Source organism: Scophthalmus maximus, chromosome 13, assembly GCF_022379125.1.
Source record: "Scophthalmus maximus strain ysfricsl-2021 chromosome 13, ASM2237912v1, whole genome shotgun sequence".
Taxonomy (NCBI): Eukaryota; Metazoa; Chordata; class Actinopteri; order Pleuronectiformes; family Scophthalmidae; genus Scophthalmus; species Scophthalmus maximus.
The window spans coordinates 5,430,006-5,444,559 of NC_061527.1; the positions used below are offsets into that span (position 1 = coordinate 5,430,006).

A 14,554-nucleotide genomic window follows, 5' to 3' on the forward strand; every position below is an offset into this window, starting at 1 on the left:
CATGCCTCCAGCTGTGGGATGCGTATGTGATCTCACCGTTGACTCAATTTTGGGATGGTGTGTTTTGTCCTCAGTGTAATGGAAACCCATTGTCAGATCCCCGCAGGAGCTCACGGCAAATCAGACGGCAGCCCCCTCGGATTTTGGTCCTCAGGAAGTCCGTGGCACGCAGCCCTCGGCCTCCCCGTTAATGTCCAAGTGACACATGGAACAGGACGGCCCGGCATGTTTAGACAACAGATTCCATTGTAGTATATTCTAGATAAATGTCGTAACTGCAATGCGGTTTGTGTATGAGCAGCACTTCCTTTCCTCAGTCAGCATGAATTATAAGTTTTTCCCGTGTAAACGGGGGCAGAGAGGAGGCGGACGATTAAAATACTTTCAAAATTCTTGTGAAAAGTCGTTAAAAGGACAGAACTGATAACCAGATTATACATTCACACGAATTTCATTGGATTTTTTATCGTCTAGGTTTTGTCGATCGATCTTGCTGAAGGCCCAATCCTGGTTGTGACCCCTCCCTCGAGTTTGATCATTTTGTCTTTGTCACACTGATGTAATGAAATGAAAAGCCCTTCGAGTGAGGAATCGCCGTTTCATAATCTTAGATATGACAAAATGAACTTCCCTTACGCAGTTTGTAATCAAAGTTGAAGATTGCATATTTTCATTGAAAATATTCTAAAGTAAAAGTGGTGTCAGGGGTGTAGCACCAAATTCTGGGCCCTATACATGAGTAGTCTCTGTGGGGGCCCCCGCAGCTATGATGCTGATTCATTCATGACACTGTGTGTGTGGTCTAAATACATTTGGGAAGCTAAAGGCCATAACACAGGAAACTCTGGCCTGTGACTCAGTCCACAAGCAGCATCATGACAGTGAGAGAGAGCTTTCTAGCGAATTTGTGCAAAATGTGTGGTTTGAAAACTAACTACGAAGCTAACATCTGCTGCAATATGCATAGCGTGTCTCAGGAAACTATATATTATATTATATTATATATATATATATATATATATATATATATATATATATATATTTAAAGAAACAAGCAGGTGTTTTGGCAAATCTGTGTACTCGACAACCCAGGTCCAGCGAAAGATAATGGCTTTTTATTTTTTTCCTTGTGGATGAGATGCCGAGGCATATATAGATATATATATCTTTATAGATATATATAGATATATATATATCTACATGTTCGCAGGGAGCTTGCATATGGGCAGCAAGACAAGACAGCTGGTGCGCTAATGGTGCCATACCGGTTCAAAACGGTTTAAAAGTCCGGGCTGCTTTTCCATTCAGTAGTCAGTGATGGGGGTTGGAGACTGGACGGATTGAAGGGGGGAGAAGTGCAGCGATGCACTTAGCCGACTGGTCAAAATGTTGAAATCTGGGCTGTGGAGGTCACAGTGACAATTGGGTAGAAGTTCCACCTGTTTTGTTATGTCACCGGCTCAACTGGCACATTCAGATGGAAAAGCTTTAATGTCTCCGTCCAGATGTGAAGTAACTAAAGCATGTGCAACAGGGGATAGGTAATCCCGAGTACAGAGTAATCCTTTAGGGACATGGGGTCAGAATGCATTCACGTACCATCCTTCTAAAGACCCTGTCGCAGGGAACCGTCTGGGGAAACATGTCATGTGGAAACACGCCTGCCATGTTTGTGTCTAAATCAATTATAGCAAAGATCCCTCTATCACCAAACTGTGAGATTCAGTGCATTCCGGGAGTTGCTGCGTGATGAGCTGCCGTACTTCTTTGGTATATCCCATTTCCCTCAACCTGCCTCGTCTAGTTTTGCACTCATTACATAAAAGATGAGACCAGCATTATCAGAACTTCTACTTTACACTTATGTTACTTGCTCCAAGGTCCTTTAGGACTTTAAGATTTAGTGCAGCAAAAACGGCTAAACGACAAGTTTTGGACAACGGTCAGTGATGATAAATGGCGCTTCACCATTTTCCTCTAAAGTAAATCTGTCTGTGTCTACTGCTGTTTAGTGCCGAGAGACTCTGAGCAAAGCAAAGCGGACATTTACTTTCGATAGCAGAAAAAAATATCCAGTGTCTGAACCGATCTTTATAGCTGCCATCAAAATGCCGTCGAGAAACATCCATTTTTTTTTTTATTGTTTCATCTCCTGTAATATCATCACGTTATCTTCTGCGATAAATAGATTTATACCTTGCTCCAGACGGCCGAGAGTTAACTAGGCTCTGTGCACCTGCGCGACCGCGAATGTCCGTGTCACTTTAGACGTCTGCGGTCGCCTACACAGAGTCCAGTCGCACCAGACGGATAAAGAGCCGGTGCTTTTTTCGTTGCAGCAGCTGGAGCATCGTGTCTGCTTTCACTCGCTTTTCTTTTATAGCTGCGCGGTGTGTATACCAGCCAGGTGTGCCTCCAAGTATGAGAGCTCTCTCTTCATCCAAAGAAACCCAAATTCCTCAGCGCGGAGAGAGAAAGGGAGAGGGTCTTTTCTTGGGCGGTGTCCATCCATGATGAGGAATGATGGAAACGGGAAAAGTCTTGGTGGGGGCAGGTGTTAGTGTTGGGAGGAGGCTGGTGGTTGTTGATCCTGGCTGGAGTGGAAAAAAAAAGGAATGTGGGGCTCCTGGAATGTTTAGAGCAGTCGGGGGATAATTGAGTGAATCTGGAACAAGAAAAGACAAACCGAGGTCCTGCGGTGGAAGAATGTGCTTCTGGGACGTCTGAAGAAACATTCCACCCGTTCAGACGGCTTTCGCCCGAACCTTCCTCAGAGGGCACCACGGGGAATATAACCCACCAGCACCACACACACACACACACACACACACACTGCTCTTCCTTTCACTTTTTCCTCCCTTACATTTCACACACTGCAGGACAAGCAGAGAGCCTCCTTTATACTCTCTCTCTCTATATATATATATATATATATATATATATATATATATATATATATATATATATATATTGTTTGTCCTTGAAGTTTGTGAAAAGTATTTTCTGCCAAGAAGGAAGCATTTATACACATCTCCAGATTCTCTGATTCAAGAACACACGTGCACTCTTTTACAGTCAAAGCGTGGGAATCAAGTAGGGTCTACATTTCCTACTCTACTGTCTTTGTGTCCTCACGGCTTCCTGCTGATCCATATTCGATAGCCTCTCTGTCGTTTCCAGTAAAGGCGGTCCATTTCCCTAATTTCTCTTGGAGAGACATTTGTCCATCCAGCGATGTTCTGCTTTCTACCTCCCTTCAGTCAGCCCGTTTCGGCGACATAATACAACTTCATCTATACTAAAACGAAGATAGAATATCTCGGGGGATCCCACAAGCTTAAAATATCACGTTTTCCCCAACTTATGTCAATCAAGTTTACAGTATATGACCAGACAATGTGCAACCGGTTGTCACACAAACGCTGTTGTTTGCTGCCTGATGTCACCTAATTTGTAGCTATAGCAACACAAACCTTATGCCATAATGCATCCTGTATGTATGTATGTATGTTATAACACACGGACATTTTTTGCAGGAATATTTCAGTGGTTCAGAAACAGTAACCGGGCTGAAACCAATGATTTTATATTACTTTTTTTTTATTATTTAAAAAAACAACAACGATAGAAAGGGTTGTTTTTCTCACCAACACCGAAATATATTCAGTTTACTGTCACAAAAGGAAAAAGGAAAGCGGCAAATCCTCAAATGTCAGGCGGCAGATCGATCCACGAACAGCTCAATGAAATAAACTGTTTCATTCAGCTCTGAACCGGTTAATGCCTTACATACAACATGACATATTGTGTACTGTACATCTGCAGAATATTGCTGGAACATATTAATGACCCTTGTGAAGCATGAACACACAGGACTTTGACGGGCTCCTCTTTGCAGATCCAGTGTCAAATTGATCGAGCCATATGTTCAGTGTGTGTGTGTGTGTGTGTGTGTGTGTGTGTCACTTGTTGGGCTGGACACACACACACACACACACACACAAGGCTGCACGTGATGGTCGATGCGCGTCACCGGCGCGCTGTCGCTCGCCTGGAGCCCGGAGCGCGGCTGACTGACACCGTGGTGGTGGTGGAGCAGGCTTCTGTAAATAAAGAATAACCTCCCCGGGCAACAACTCAATAAGCAAACCGGGCTGCATCGGGTTAACTGGCTGCAGTCGCTTTCATTCATTCGCAGATTTGGTCTCTGAGGGTGTGTGTTTTTTCCTCACAGTCCCCTTTTTTTTTTTTCTTCCTTTTTTGAACCCCAAATTCGAGCGTGACAAGTATCGAGGAGGGAAGCAAGAACCGACAAACCGCCCCCCCCCCCCCAAACACAAAACAAACATGGCTGGTCTGATGGCAGGTTTTGCCCGGTACACCCACGCCGTCGTCCGGGGAATCCCCACGTCCCTGGCCGCGGACGCGCTCCGGAGCAGCCGGTCGGACGTGGACCTCGCCAAGGCGCGCGCGGAGCACGAGGCGTACGTGGCGGTGCTGCGGACGGAGCTCGGGCTGGACGTGGTCGAGCTCGCCGCGGACGAGTCGCTCCCGGACTGCGTGTTCGTGGAGGACGCGGCCGTGGTGTGCGGCGACACGGCGCTCGTCACCCGGCCCGGAGCGGAGAGCCGGCGCGGAGAGGTAAAGCGACGGGGGGCGAAGTCCTGTGCGCAATGCGTCCGCGCACGGCGTGGCGCGTTGCGCTACGGCGACGCGTATGGATGAGGGAAAGTTTGATGTGAAAGTGCAAGAACAAAGATGGGCTGCAAGGGACGCATGCTGGACGTAGTGATGAATACCCACGTGTGTCTGATGGTGGTGATTTGATTTAATTCATACATTTCTCCAAATGATGCCGAGTTGAATATTCCGCAAAACATGTCAAACTTGAGTTTTGGGAAGGCGTACACCCTCCACTGGGCCAAGAACTATATGGTGCATCAGCCAATATGCAAATATGTGGTGATTGCAAATGAGGCCACGCCCATTTCACACATAATGCTTTTTTCTCTCTCCTAACAGTTGCTTGTGGTTACTTGTGCAGTAGTTTGCACAAATAAGAATATGTATAATGTGTCCTTTTTGTGGTAATGTACGGTTATGAATGTCTGCCGTCACTTTGTGTTGCATGTAAGCTGTCGGCATCCCATTAACTAATCGATCAGCCATCGTCTGATCAGAATCATGTCGACACTGGCGCAGGATGGGGGGGGGGAGAAAATATAGAAATGTAGTTCAGGGACTAAAGCCTTAATGACATTTGTTGAAAACAAACCAACAGCGGTGAGAGCATTCGGTTGCCTAGTGAGCAGCAGCTGCAATGTAGGCAAGCTGTGTGTGTGTGAATGACAATGAGGGAAGCGGTGGGACAGCTTCAGTGAAAGCCCCTGTCGTTTCACATCAGAGTCACTTGACTTGGCTCAATGGTTGCTAATGGTCCCCAGCCCCACTGGCAGGGCCGCGTGTATTGATTGAAAAGCTCGGTGCCGCTAACCTTCAGCCGCCACATTTTATTCATGCTGAATGCTGAACGGGGGGGGGGTTGCATTTCGCATTGGCACGCCGCGTCAGTACACTGTCAGAAATCCCCTCTTTCTCTCTCTCTCACATTTCCGATTGTGAAAATTTTTCGACATCTCGCGCGGCGATAGCAGCGATTTGGTTTCTGAGATGGGGGCTGTGATGAATGACAGATTGGCAGAATCTGGCACGAGCGCATGAATAACATGTTTGCAGGAACCGGCCTGTAGATATCACTGGTGGATTCCAACGACTGCATGAGTATCTATTGTCTCGCGAAGAATCACAAGTGATTCAGGTGAATTCGATAGTTTTCTTCGTAATTACCTGAAATGATCAGTGGAAATGACTTTTTTATTATTATTATTACAGTGCGAGTTAAAAGTGCTGAGGCCTGAAATAATCGAAATGATGTTTCACATTGAAGTGGGCATGAAGGATTTGTTTGATAGTTAAAGTTATGTATTGGTTGAGAAAACATGAACGGTGATATTGCTTTCAATGATGGCGGTTTACATTAACCATATCAGACTGCAAATAACGATGGATGTCGCATCTCCACATCTTCCCTTCGTACAAAAATGAGGCTAAAATACCCCGGAGCCGGAGTCAAATCATTAGTGATTGTGGAGTGGTCCCGTCGATACATGCGCTCGGCCAACCTCCGGTCAATCTCGGCCATCGATTTTGATGGTTCACCCTGTTTTTATATCAATTCAAACCAAACTTACTGGAAAAATATATTCTTGAGCAAACGCCAGTGTGAGTAACTACCTAAAATGTAAGAAGACACTTTTGGAAAATATTTGACTCTTTAGCTTGGCCCATGTCCCATCCGCTTACATGGAAGAGGCGGGGTTTATGGCCTATATTGCAACCAGCCACCAGGGGGCGATGATTTGGTTCCGCTTCTGAGGAGCTGTCATGTCGTCCGACTTTATGTACAGTTTGTTGTATTTGCACACAGAGGAGTTTCTTTTGCCTTTTCCCTTGGGGGGAAAGGGCTATAGCCTGAAGTAATCCTTCATCTTTATTCTGAGTGATCGTGTTGTGCGCCATGAAATATAAAACTGGTAAAACAAGACTTAATAATGCATGGCTTTCCATCTTCCCATAACCATCTGACAATGTAGCGGCGTTTTGGCTGCTCACCAGAATGTTTGTTCGGTTTTCATGTCTGCGGATAACTCCCTCTCCCAGTGGCCACTCTTCGGCCGGCGGATTGACTGTAGCGATTCCTCTTGCATCATAACTGTAAAACTGGAGATTTTGATCGTCTTGCACTTGGAGCACGGTCAAGTTGTATTCCAACAACACCAAAGAACCAAAATCATCACGGGTGCTCTGGATTTTTATTACCTTTCTCTGTGTGAAACCTCTCTTCAGATTCCCATCGAACCCCGCTGTTCACAACAGCTGCTATTGCGACATGCATGGCGCAGCTATCCCGAGCGGAGGAGCGTGTTTTTGGACAGTCAAATCGGTTTGCTCGAGCCTCCCTGGTGTGTAATACATTACACCGCGCGTCAAAAATAATTACAACGCTGGCAATCGGCTAATGTTATCGTAAGTTTCAAGAAACAGTGCGTGCGCTTGCAAGTGTGTGAGCGGTGCCTTGTTATTCACCTCCTGAGCAGATGGTTGCTGTAATTATTAGGGTGCATCTTTTTTTTTGGCGGGGGGACCCTGAGAAATTATGGAAAATGGGAAACAGCAGTCTGAGCCCATTTTTTGCTCATGGAGCTGCACGTGAACTGCAGCCGCTTGATCGGTAGACTTCTCCAAAGTACGGTCCGGCCTGCTTGTGCTCGGTCAGTTGCAATCACACCGTCGTGTTTTGAAGGCTCGGCGTAAAAGTCTTTGCGTCAGACAGGCCCGTGTTGCAATAATTCACATCTCCCATTGGCTGTTGACCGAATAGTGTGCACGTAGACGAGGCCTCGCCACAACTCTGCATCCCAATGTTGTGATGCTACTTCGGCATTCGACTGAATCAAGAGAACGACGTGTTTTACTCTCAAGAGTCAACAAACACACTGGTGTGACTTTACTTGGATCTGCCTGTTTCCTGACCCAAAAAAATAACGAGCCACTATCAGGAAACGGCTTTTCTATCTACTGCATGGTTGGCCATGGCCATGACTTTTCTCTCTCTCTCTCTGCTTTGATTTACATATTTTCAGACCTCTCTCGTCTTCCTTGTTTTTTGTTTTTTTTCTACTGCCAAGCTGCTTGTCATTAACGTGGCTGGTTATTTAACTTCTGTAGGTCAATATTTCGAGCTATACAGACATTAATACAATGTAGGAAAAAGGGGAATGAGTCTCAAAACATAATTTCGTAAAGACAAAAAAAGAAATCGGGGGTCACTTTATCATATCGCCAGAACAGCTGCACATATTTGCAGCCAGAATAAGTTGGACTTTGTTCACGTCCTTTGGATTATCAGATGAAAACTTCTGCCCTGAACTCAAAAATCTTTCACACAGATACTGTGCATCATGCCAATTGATGTGGGAATTCAGAGGTGTACTTATCTCCGTTTGGAGGAACCGCTGGGTCTTTATTAATTTAGTCTGTTTTGAATGGTGTGCAAGATTTATATTTATCTTCCATCAGATCTGCGTCAAGTTCCCTTTTACTTCCGCTCCTCTAACCATCGTGCAGGGTAGATTAACGAGGTTGGTTCAAACATTTGATCCTCCTCCTCTTTGCCTCTTAATGTTTGAGTCCGTCGCGCTTTTTTGTAATAAAGGTCGATATTTTTCAGCTCCATAAGGCGATATGAAGAAGATATGGGATGGAATAAGTTATTAAACTTTTACCGAAGCTTGCAGGAATCTTATCCGGCAGGCTGTGGCCTAAAAGCTTTATCATTAGGAGGAAATGCTTGTCTAGAAGGACGGCCTCGTTGTGCACTGTAGACGGGAACGTTGTCTAAAATCACTCCAACAAAAGGCCATGGCTAATCATTCCATAATGCTGCTGAACATTAGTCTGATAGGATGAGACTGTTCTTGATGCAGACCTGCGAATCGTCTGAGGACCTTTATTTATGAACTCCTTTATTCATAATGGCAAATGACAATTATCTTTATTATTATTATTATTAATCATGTAAAAGTGAAGATAGTGAAAATGGTGACAGTGTTTTAGGCTCTTGTCCAGCGTCCTTGCCGTTTCACCGATGTAGTGAAAGTGTAGACGTAGAAAAGCAACCGACTGCAAACTTTCCTGTGGCCTTCGCCGTCGAAAAAAGTCATCTATGAGGAGTGAATCCAGCAGCTCGTTAACATTGTTATCAAAAATGTCCTCAGGTATTTGTGTTTGGCAGAAGGGAGGAAGCTGAGTGCGCCGCAGATCTGCTGCGGATGAGTTCATGGTCTCGTCACTGCGCTCTCGACGTGCAGGTTTTGAGCTGCTCGCTCCCCCGGTGCCAATCTAAACGCACATGTTTTTGCTTGCTTACATACTTTATTGATCGTTTTTTCAGCACCAGCTCAGGGTAAAGGAGTTCAGGCGTCTTTACAGCTTTAAATATGGGAGGGCAAAGGGGTATTGCGAAACTCAGAGAAGGGAGCGGTTAAAGTACAAATGTATGGACAGAGTCGAGGCCTTTGGCTTCAACTGTTGCTGAGACATAACTAACAGTCAGATTCACATACAGTCTAAAACAGCTGTTGTACAAGTTGTTCTCGTAAACAGGACTTCTGGGTAAACTTAAAAATAGAAAACAACTTGCACAGGAAACCACATCAAATCTCTCAAAATGGTAGGCCGGAACTGTGCGTGTCATTTTTTTTTTTTCTGAGTGAGCTGAGCCACGACACAACATTCCAAGCTTACCATTCATCCTTAATTGTCACTGTGGGATTGCAAGCTTGTGTTGGTGATTGAAACAAAGTGTTCGACAAAAAAGTGGCTAGAATTAGCTCTTTTCGCTGGGATTTCGTGAGACGTGGTGGTCAGAGCGAGGAAAAAAAAGGCCAATTTGTAGCAGAAAAAACTAGTTCGGAAATTGCGCTGCACCCCCTTATCTGTATGAACACAACCTTTGCCGTGCCACTTGACTCACCTCAGTCCAGGCAAGTTGTCGGGAGCCTCGAAGTGACCAAACAAGCACAAAATTGGACTTTGGAAGTGGAAATAGTGTGGCAAGTGCAGCCACCCGCGCAGGTTAATCAACTGCTGGGGAAAATGTTTGCAGTAGCAAAGTCATTGATAGTCTCACTTCAGCAGATATTTGGTTTTAAGGTTTCAGGGCAGGCGTACAAGTGAAGAAATGGGTGTTTTTTCCTCCCGTCGGTGCCTATACTTTGGGAGGATTGCTCACCACTAGTCTAAAGTTAGTTGGCATACTTTTTATTCCAAATTCCACTTAGTCGGGACTACTCACACCTTTTCATGCATTTTCGGTTTAAGTGCAAACTTACTTTTAACGAAGCCCCTGATGGTTCCATTTTCTTTTATTATAAGATAATACAGTCATAACCACGACGCTTTTTTAAGCTTTTGCACAATCGGCTTTTGCACTTTGTTTTTTAAAATGAGGCCAATTGTTGAAACGTGGGTGTGGACATTCAGCAAAAAACTTTGACCTACATTACTTACTGTATGTTGCAGTTAAACACAACACTTGTTACAGTTCCCTAATTATGATGCTTAAGTCGACCAAACAGCAGCTGCAGTAGTTGTAAAGAGCAGAAACAACAATGTGTTTTAATAGCGTCCTCCCTGTGAAAACACCTTTGTTGCCCGTTTCATCCCTGATGAGTTTGCACTCCCGCTGTGATGACTCAAGTGTAGCCTCTAACTGTTTTTTTGGAAGTGCCAGTCAATGCTTACTGTACCTTTTTAATGGTATCCTGCTGTAAGTAGTTACTGTAAGTTGAGCCTTCCCGAGACTGGAAAGTAGAGGTCATTAAAAAGTGCTAAAATCTAAAATAACAAGTGTAAAAAAGGCTCAGGTGTCCATTTAAGTCTGGAGACAGGATGGAAAAACTCTGTTCCACAGACACAATATTTAGGTCATGTTTTTATAGACGTAATATTTAGGTTGAGTCCTCGCAGTTTATGTGTCCACGCTAGCCCCTTTTCCGCCCCCAGACTAACGCCAGACAGCGCAGAAGCCTTGTTTTGACTAGACGACCTGCGGATGCGGATTCCTTGCCGTCGTCCACACTCTCATATGACTTCCCCAACGGAACCGACCTGGTTTCCGTCAGGGAGGCTTGACATCCGCGTGTGAACGGGGGGGGGGGGGGGGGGGGGGGGGAGGCGGGCGAGACACCTGGAACCCGCCAGCAGTATGTGGACCAGGGTCAACGTGCTCTCCCCAACTGTCTGTCACATTCCTACCAACCTGCGCCCTTCCCCTCACTGTTTGTCCGTCTGACTCCTCGTCTCGTCACCCCGCTGCCTCTCCCATCCTCTGTCTCTTGTCTCGTTTTCCTCGCGGATGCACACAGTGTCAAAGCGTACGGTTTCTTTCTAAGGGCTTACTCGGATGAGGCCGCTCACGTTTACATTTCACAACCTGCAGTTCCGGATCGATTGTTGCGACGAACACACCATTTCATGATGTAGATGATCTTCCAGTAAAACAAAAATAGAAATTTCCACATTGACTGCGCAACATAGGTCTGCCAAATTTCAATACAGGAAAAATGACTATTTCCAGTAATACTATAATATTGGTAGTAAATTTCTGTGCTGTCAAGATGTCTGTTGTTGGCTCATTGAAAACCGCCAGTGGGATGAAAACGAGGGCTGCATTCCACTATGCAGTCAGCTGGACATCTCAACTTAGCTTCTCATGCTTTAAGGAGGAGCTAATTTGTGCTATGCAAATTTTACTGAACCAGACTAAATAACGTGGCTGCGAGTCTAACTGCTGTAGAAATGGACCGCACAAAACAAGCTAGTTCATACAAAGAAGAATAGTTGTTACTAAATATTAACGTCAAGTTACTACTGGGTGTTACTTTTGTAGCTAAAGGAGCCAACTGACTAATGTGACGTTAGCTTGCTAATATAGCCTTTTATTAGGAGTAAAAGATAAAATGGAATATGTAAATGCTAAGGTTTAAAATTTATATCAAATTATATTTCTCACAAATTACACAACAAACATCAAATTACAAAGCTTTAATATCTTAACGAGTAAATTACCAAATTTCAGCTAGGTTATCATAATCGCACATTAGCCGTGGCATGAAACTGCATTGGATCATTACAAATTTAAACACATATTTATTGGATCTTTGCATATATAAATAAACTATTAACATATCGTTAGATGTTTGCAATTGAAAGTAGTTTTATTTAGCTAATGCTATATTGCTTGATGCAATTGCATGAGTTTCCCCATTGTGAGTGGATGGTGCGACAGATTCTCCTGGCAATTGATATGCACATTACTGAAGCCTTGAACAGCTAAGACATTTCCTTTAAGTTTTAAATGTTGACTTATTTAAGCACTGATTTGTTTCTAGCAAGTTGTACTAAGACTTTAGGGAAGACGTAACACTCTAACTCAGTGTGGATTCAAGGAAAGCTGGTGAAATTCATTCTAGGTCAGTTAGGGTTTTTTTTCACAGTGCGTTGGCCAACACGTGCCAGGACTTTGCCTCTCGTCTTGTGTTGTGCAAAAGACATCGCTGCATGAACAAAACCAGCTTTCTCCCCACCCCTGCCGTCAGCCTGGATCCCTGCCCCCTTTTGGCCCCGGGTTCACCCACCGCAACCCCTCCGAGCCAGCACAGTGCAGCAGCCTGCGTGACAGCTGCGGGAGACCTGCGAACAGGAACTCCTCTCAGCCTCGCCGAGTGACCGGGTCACGCTCAGCCGTCACCGTGGGTGTGTGAATGTCTGGTTTGGTATGTGAGCCTGAGCAGTGGAAGACAGGAAGTGGGCCAGGCATGGCGGCGTTGAGAAAAAAGTCGCGCTAAGGTCAGGGAGGGCGCCGAACGAGCCGGGAGAAAAATCCCTTTTTTCACCCGGAGGTTCTGGGATTCAAAGGGAATTGATTATCTTCACACAGAAATGTACACACAGCAATGTAACCTTCGAGGAGATACAGTCGATTTTGTGAAGACTTGGCTCCCAGACAAGATTTCCTTTTTAATTAATAGTTGATAAATAGTTGTTGTTTTTTCAATAAAGAGGAAGATATTTCATATCAAGATGAAAAATAAGCCTAAATGCCAAGGATTTGCATATGCCCAAGAATTGTCCAAGGTCATTGTTTGGCAATGTTTAACCAGTGATTGGAAATGATTACTTGGAGTCTTGTGCAGAAACCAGCTCAAGACTTACCTTTTTTAGCCTCGTTATTCTATAAAGCCTCGTTGACCTTTGATTCCAAGAGTGCTGATGAGCATAAATGTATAAACCCATGAGCACCTGTGCTTCAAGACATACCGATCATACAGTACCTTAAAAAAACAAAACAACAGATGATGTTTTTGGATTTCTGAAGCACTTATTGAGCCCCTGAGAAGAGCTCGGAAATACCAAGTCATCATTTTAAATCTCTTTAGTTTGCATGCTTTTGGGATGCTGGCCATATTTATTTTGTTATAACAGAAATGGCAGATGTTCGAAGGCAGATTATGCAACACACACACACCATGGATACTAAGAACTCAGTGGATGCAGTCGAGTTGTATTTATGTGCTCATGTACTAAATATTTATGTAACCATGTACTGGTGGACCTGGTAATACCACGATGCTTCTGCCACATTTCTCTGTGTCCTCTGTTAACAAAGTCATGACGTATTGAGATACATCTCGACAAGCTCTTATAATCTCTCTCTCTCTATCGGTCAATCATTGACTTCTCACTCTCACCCCTCCCTTTTGTTCCCACTTGTAAGAGAAAAAACAAAGCACTCCCCGAGAGATACAAACCGTCAACGACAACTTTATTGGTTGCTGAAGATGTAGTGTCAAAATAATCTCTCGCGCCTTGCGGGCCATAACCATCAGTCTTGCCTATCAGTCCAGCAGACAACCAAAGTCTTAACATCTTTCACTTTTATCTCGACGCCTGTTAAAGGGATTTGGCCGCCACCTCGGTTTTTTTTAAATGAGCTATGACTGTGTCTGAGGAGGTGGTGCTCCCGCTGCCTGTTCTCTGCATTCAAAAGCACTAAGACTATTGTCGACAAATGCGTCACCAGTTGGTCTCCTACAAAATCCTAATTTCACTGTAATCTACACACATGTTGGGTTTTTGTTTTGACCAATGACAGACACAACAGGCAATTTTGATTCGTCACTTTCAGGAGAAATTTGCGCCACCTTCTGACATTTCACTGGCAATAGGTTGATTGATAATGGGAAATGATCATTGGTCGATCAATGTAATGGTCTCGGAACTCACTGCACCTCGGGAACGGCAGAATTGAGGAGGCCGATGAGAGAAAGAGGGGCAAAGTACACCGAGCCGGTGGAGGAGCTGCCGAAGCAATGCGGGGGCGAGCGAGGCGTGAGCCCGTTGAGTTGGGATGCAGACGTTTCGCTGGCCAGTTCCTTCTGCGAGGCCTTATAACATGCTGGGCATCAACGGGGGCCTGTGGGCGACGGGCCATGAGGTTGGCCACCGAGGCAGCAGAAGTTGCGGATCAGGAGCGGAGGACCGTGGCTGCGGGGTGGTGCTACCTGGACATCAGCCGCCGGAAAACACCCAGTGACCCCAGGTGCCGCCACTGATGACGTTCTGACATTTTACCGGCAATGGATTGATTGATTGCGGGACGTGATCATTAGCTGCAGCAATCTGTCCACATGCTTTACACAGGATCCTGAGGATCTGTGACGTGATATGCTGTTTGTGTCGATTAACAGGTGTATCCGCGCCTGGGAATGTAATGGAAATGTTGAATATGAAAAAAATCCCCCCCCCCCCCGGCCCCACTCTGTGCGACTACAGGTGTGAGCCTGTCAAAACACTCCTCATATCCTACTTGTAATTATAACCAGGAGGGATGATGTGATTGTGTTTTTTTTCTCTCCCCCCCGTTTTGGCA

General features: G+C 45.0%; 1 protein-coding gene across 3 annotated transcripts in view; it reads left to right on the forward strand.

The window, feature by feature from the left end:
• The window catches only part of ddah1 (dimethylarginine dimethylaminohydrolase 1), a 117,777-nt gene that overhangs the window by 44,259 nt on the left and 58,964 nt on the right, over positions 1–14,554 (forward strand). The window contains exon 1 of one of the 3 annotated variants that reach the window (XM_035648791.2): positions 4,055–4,641. The exons of the other annotated variants lie outside the window; for them this stretch is intronic. Coding sequence (XP_035504684.2) covers positions 4,348–4,641 — 294 coding nt within the window. The 5' untranslated portion in view covers positions 4,055–4,347. Of the gene's footprint in view, positions 1–4,054; positions 4,642–14,554 lie in introns of those variants that run through there. 3 annotated transcript variants of the gene reach the window in all.